At 38.1% G+C, this 6,289-nt stretch overlaps 1 protein-coding gene across 4 annotated transcripts in view; it reads left to right on the forward strand.

Moving 5' to 3' along the window:
* Nucleotides 1-1,597, forward strand: part of LOC103181317 (TBC1 domain family, member 14) — a 55,816-nt gene extending 54,219 nt beyond the window's left edge. For all 4 annotated transcript variants that reach the window (XM_007897722.1, XM_007897720.2, XM_007897721.2 and 1 more), the window contains one exon: nt 88-1,597. In XM_007897722.1, the coding sequence (XP_007895913.1) occupies nt 88-153 (66 nt within the window). In that variant the 3' untranslated portion in view covers nt 154-1,597. The remainder of the gene's footprint in view (nt 1-87) is intronic.
* Nucleotides 1,598-6,289: the final 4,692 nt, after the last annotated feature.

Genomic DNA, 6,289 nt, shown 5'->3' on the forward strand with positions numbered 1-6,289 from the left:
GCGTCACGATGACAGAAGATGTTCAGCATGAGATAAGTGCCATATTGACATCATAAGTAAAAGTTTTTTATAATTTTTCAATCTCAGGTCCTGACAGCACTCCAAAAAGACACCAGGGAGCTGGAGAAAGGAAGCCCTTCTCTGAAGCGATGACTTGCACACCTGAACATCTGATGCCATATTCCAGTACATTAAAAATGAAGACCCTTATAAATCAGAAGAATGCAGTTCTTACTGTGAATCCCACCTGTCTTTTGAGTTGCTTCTGAAATCACTGGAGTTGAACTTAAACAATCTATATACATAATTGAAACCATGGTCGTAGCCTTAAACTCAAATGGCCTCATCTCCTATGCATCAAATGTAGTGTTGCTTTATTTGACCTATTTGAAGACCAGCTTGCAACAATCGTACAATGCTGGAGTAATATTTTACTGCTGGTCTCAAATGCTTTTATCCAACTTTGAATAACCAGCATGTCACGTATATTAGGATAAAAAGAAAAGTTGTATTCACATGAAGATGTGTTTTCTCACATCTACTCTCATTCCTTATGTCATTTAGAAGAACATGATTTCATTCGTCAAATTTGAAATTTGAAAGCATAACTTCTTAATCATGTTATTAATCATGTTATTCCATGCCACTAAAAATATCAAGAGTTGTACCACAAAATAGACTATCCTCAAAGTACATCTTTTTTATGGCCGAAACTTCCCGATTTCAATCTGATTCAAATCATTTCATTAAGTTTCCCCAATTTCACAATTACATTTGTCTTTTTGTAACTCAGTTAATTTTCACTTGCAGTGAATGCATCCCGGTTATTTTGTCTCAAGTTAAACACAGGAACTGTGAATGCATCCATTCAAATGACCTTTATGTAACCAAACACTTGGATTCTCTTCCTGGGCCTTCCTGTGCATTAGAGGTAACTACTGTTACTAGGAGAGTCCCACAAAAAACAATATTAGTGTAATGTTAAACAAAGTGTGTGAAATGCTAAGGTAAAATTCCATCTGTTTCACTAGAAGATTGGTATTTCTGTAGTCTAAAGCATAAAATTTAAAAAATATATATATCAGGATTTTAAGTTGGCATTATTTTTATGAAATTTAATCTAGAATAACAATGTCCAGTGATCTTACTCAATAACAGCTATTGAGAGTAGATTACGAATCATCTTGCAGTGAATTCAATGCAGCTACTGATGTGGTTCAATGAGCTATGATTCGGTGTTAGCTCATCGTGCTGGAAGACAGCTCCACACACGTGCACTCAAACAAGCACATAGAGTATTGTACTGCTTACCCATCTCCAACTGAGGGTTGTTTCCTGCAATTGTGAAGACCGGACCACTTTTGCATTGAAAGGCAGATGATTTATAGTAGCAAAGGTTTAAAGGCAAGTTGAAAAGCAAGCTTTCTGTCAGCAGCTGTTGTACTGCTCCTCTGATCATGTTGCTGCACCAACGATCAACAGATGGTTACTTCTATTTGGAGTGTTGTAATTTTGATTTAATACATTCAGTGATTTGGTTTGGATTCACTCTTTCCTCCTCTCCTCAAGTACTTAATTGTATTCAGTACTTCATTGTATTCAGTACAAGTGTTTAACTGTATTTAGACGTCCAGAGGATCAGTTTGTGTGAGCGGCATCAGTTTTCATGGCAGATAATTATCCGTCACCGTGTTCGGTGCGACATCTTCCGTAACATTAATGCAGTGATGAGGCAAAATGCATCTGACAGTTTATTTCAGCTTCTCCACAGTCTCATATCACTGTTTTGTAACGGAGGGTAAGAGGACTTTGTGGACACGCTGTACAATACTGAAATTATTTGAACCTTTGTTACAACTGATGCATGTTAGAATGAGTTGCTAAATGGTGGTAATGTACAGTATGTTATAATAGTAGCCGATTGTCCCCAGTAACATGCTGACCTCATGTTACTAGCAAGATAACATAGCTGGATTTTGTTCCCTACTGGCAGGATATAGTAGTATCTTTATAGGGTTATCAGATCAACCTCTGCTAAAATGTCTCTAAAACATTGCGTTCCCAAATAACCTCTTAAAAGACTGAACCCTACATTTGATTTGAACACATATTGATCACACTGCTTGATAATCAAGGTTCAAGTTTTAAACTTGCCATCTCATTAATTATCCTTTTGCAAAAAAGAAAAACTCAGGTTTATATATACAGATGTGGTGATCTTGACCAAGTCTTGTTATACCTTTGGGTTCTGTGTGTACCCAACAGCTTATTTTGGTAAGTGAACAATTTCATACAATAAAGGATGTCTACATCTCTGATGATAATAATAATAATAATAATAATAATAATAATAATAACAACCTAGTTTATTCCAGTCTGTGTGAAAGTATTGTGCAGTCTCTTCAAAGAGCTGATGTGACACAAGAGGATTTTAATCAGCAAGAAACGACCCTAACAGTTTTCTTTTTGGGATGACCTGAGACCTTTCTAGTTTGTATCACATCCTGGAGTGATGTGTGTGACTAAGAGGAGGACGCAATACTAAAATACAGATTGAAACCAGAGGAAATTTCAAAAATCATTTACATATTAAACTGGAGACCTGGGTGATCAAACTAAATGGCAGGATTTTTTTATTGCGGGTAATGAACAAAACAGACAAGTAGGTCAAGTTGATGACAAATCGATCCTTCTTTACACATTTTCCTATGACCAAAGAAAAAGAAAATATTGGGTAACACTGTATGATGTGCAGACCCCTGTGCAGGTCCTTAAGAAGGGCACCTCCCTATAATACATCTTCAGCCCATGAGCAGTCTCTTATTTGGTTGCTTTAGGTATTGAGAACTTGAAATTGGAGGCCAGTTAGAGAGTGACCCTTTTGCACTTGTTTGTATAACCAAATGCTAGGATTGTTCAGCAATGAGCTATATTTGTGTTTGTACTAGTTTGTAGTTTCATTGAACATTTTTGTGCATATGGCTGATCATATTCATAAATAACTCCTCTTATGGTGATGTGAACAGTAAAATGCTGCAATAATATATTTGCACAGTTTCTTTTGAGAATTTATCATGGAATTACACCCATCGGGTGCAGCTAATCTGAGGATTTCTTTCCTTAATTTGATTAAAATTATGGTACTTTTATTTTGGTGGCAACAATGCAATTATGTGTATATATTGTTACAGCATAAATTGAAGATTATTTCAGAATGTACAGTCTTAAATATTTGAAGGATGCGTATATCCTATTTTGGAGCACCACACTCAATACTCTTTTATTTTGAAAATAGAGTGGTTTTATTTAATGCATTTGCATTTTTGAGCTGTGCATGTCGTGTTTTCACTCCTGGNTTTTTTTTGCAAACATGACATTTCTGCAGTTTTAAGCTTGGAATACTGTTTTAACCCATTTTAAATGTGTTTTATGATGAATACAATCACTGGAATGTAATTCACACAGTGCAAACTTTGCAGAGCAACACGTCTGGCTGCAGTTTTAATAATGGTTCACACCTTATTAATCGCCATAGTACGTCTTGTCTTGGTCTGTAAATGCTTTTAACTGTGAATGAACAGTGCATATGTTTTATTTGGCTGAATGTGAAGGAAACTGTAAATAAACACTGGAATGTCTTTCAATTGCATTGTAAATAAAATGTTTTCTTAAAGTAAATGTATCCGATTGAGGATGTAACTGGACTGAAATGTATCAGTATTTTGGAGGGCATGCATTCACCGAGTTTTAACTTCCTTTGCTGCTTAATTCTCTTTGACACTACCCGCGTGAAGGACACTATATAAATGCAAACTGCTGTTGTAGTTCAGAAAGGATTTAAACATCAGTTTTATTGAGTCGCAAACGGATTACCAAAAGAGGCCTATTCTTCGACCAAATATACCTTCCCTTGTTTTAAAATCTCACAGCTGCTGATGGTCAACCATATCCATTGACAGGGCACCACAGGCAAGATTATTATGGCAGGCTTGCTTGCCTGTGGATGCGCTGTCAATGGATGTGATTGTCCCAACAGCAGCTGCATTTTGTTTTCATAGAACCGTAGAATTATACAGTACAGAAGGAGGCCATTCGGCCATCACGTCTGTGCTGGCTCTTTGAAAAGAGCTATCCAATTCAATCCCACTCCCCCTCTCCCCATATCCCTGCAAACTTGTCCTCCCCAAATAATTATCTATTCTCTTAAAAATTATTATTGAATTGGCTTCCACTACCCTTTCAGCCAATGCATTCCAGAACTGAACAACTCGCTGCGTGAAATAATTTCTCCTCACCTCCCCTCTGTTTCTTTTAACAACTATTTGAAATCGGTGCCCTCGGGTTACTGACCTGCCCACCAGTGGAAATAATTTCTCCCTGTTCACCCTATCGAATCCCCTCATAATATTGAAAACTTCTGTTAAGTCTCCTCTTAACCTTCTCTGCTCCAAGGAAAATAATCCGAGCTTCTCCTGATAACTGAAATCCCTCAATCCTGGCTGTAGCTCAGTGGTTAGAGCACTCATTTTGCAAGCGAGAGACCTGAGTTCAATTCCAAGGAGGGCGAAACCTTGGGCAAGTTTCCTTACTCCACACAGAGCCTAATAATCCTCCAAAACAAAACAATAATAAATTGGTCATTTTCAATCTACGACTATTTGTGGGACATTGCTGTGCGCAATTGGCTGCCGCGTTCGCCCACAAATATACAGTCAATTCACTTTACAGTGTGTTCTGTGAAGCGCTTTGGGATGTCCTCCCGTTGTGAAAAGCGCTATATCAAATGCAAGGATTATTATTATTATTAGCATCCTGGTAAATCTCCTTTGCACCTTCTCCAATGCCTTGACATCCTTCCTAAAGTGTTGGGCCCAGAACTGAACACAGTGCTCCAGCTGAGGCCTAATCAGTATTTTATAAAGGTTCATCATAACTTCCTGATTTTTTCTATTCTATGCCCCTATAAAGTCTAGTATCCCCTATGCTTTTTTAACAGATTTATCTACCTGTGCTGCCATCTTCAAAGATTTACTTATACGAACCCCCAGGTCTCTCTGTTCCTTCACCCCCTTTAAGATTGTACCATCAGCTTATATTGCCTCTCCTCATTCTTCCTCCCGAAATGCATCACTTCGCATTTCTTCACATTAAACTTCACCTGCCACATGTCTGCCCATTTACCAGTCTGTCTATGTCCATTTGGAGTCTGCTACTATCCTCACTGTTTACCACTTTTCCTATCTTAAACCATCTGCAAACTTGGAAATTGTACTCTGTACCCAAGTCCAGGTCATCCTGTAGCTCAGTGGTTAGAGCACTCACTTTGCAAGTGAGAGACCAGAGTTCAATTCCAGGCAGAGGGCGAAACCTTGGGCAAGTTTCCTTACTCCACACAGAGCCTAATAAAAATCCCTCCAAAAAAAAACATTAATAAATTGGTCATTTTCAATCCATGACTGTTTGTGGGACATTGCTGTGCGCAATTGGCTGCCGCGTTCGCCCACAAATATACAATCAATTCTCTTTACAGTGTGTTCTGTGAAGCGCTTTGGGACGTCCTCCCGACGTGAAAAGTGCTATATCAAATGCAAGGATTATTATTATTATCATTTATATAGATCAAAAACAGCAGTGGTCCCAATACTGACCCCTGGGGGACACCTCTGCACACCTCCCTCCAGTCAGAAAATCAACCATTCACCACCACTCTGCTTTCTGTCTCCCAGCCACTTCTGTATCTATGCTGCTACTGTCCCTTTAATACCATAGGCTCCTATTTTGCTTACGAGTCTCTAATGTGACACTTTATCAAACGCCTTTTGAAAATCCATATAGACCACATCAACTGCACTACCTTCATCCACCTTCTCCGTTACTTCATCAAAAAACTCTTATCAGGTTTGTTAGACATGATTTGTTTTTTAACAAATCCGTGTTGGCTGTCCTTTATTAACCCATATTTTTCTAAGTGAAAATTTATTTTGTCCCAGATTATAGTCTCTAGAAGTTTCCCCACTACTGACATTAGGCTGACTGGCCTGTAGTTTCTGGGTTTATACTGCCTCTTTTTTTAAATTTAAATACTCCCACGATTAAGCAAAGTTCAATCCTCAGCCCATGTTAAATGGTCTTAAAAGTATTGTTTCTTATGCATTGCTATTCCTCCTGCTGTTTATCTTTCATTTGATTCATTCCCAGTTTTTCTCTAGAAACACACCACTTACTGGTGTGCAAGTTTTTGCAAGGATTAATGGAGCTAGTGCATCTTAGCTTCAGAGGACCATTTCTT

The sequence above is a fragment of the Callorhinchus milii genome, unplaced genomic scaffold, assembly GCF_018977255.1.
Source record: "Callorhinchus milii isolate IMCB2004 unplaced genomic scaffold, IMCB_Cmil_1.0 Scaffold1, whole genome shotgun sequence".
Taxonomy (NCBI): domain Eukaryota; kingdom Metazoa; phylum Chordata; class Chondrichthyes; order Chimaeriformes; family Callorhinchidae; genus Callorhinchus; species Callorhinchus milii.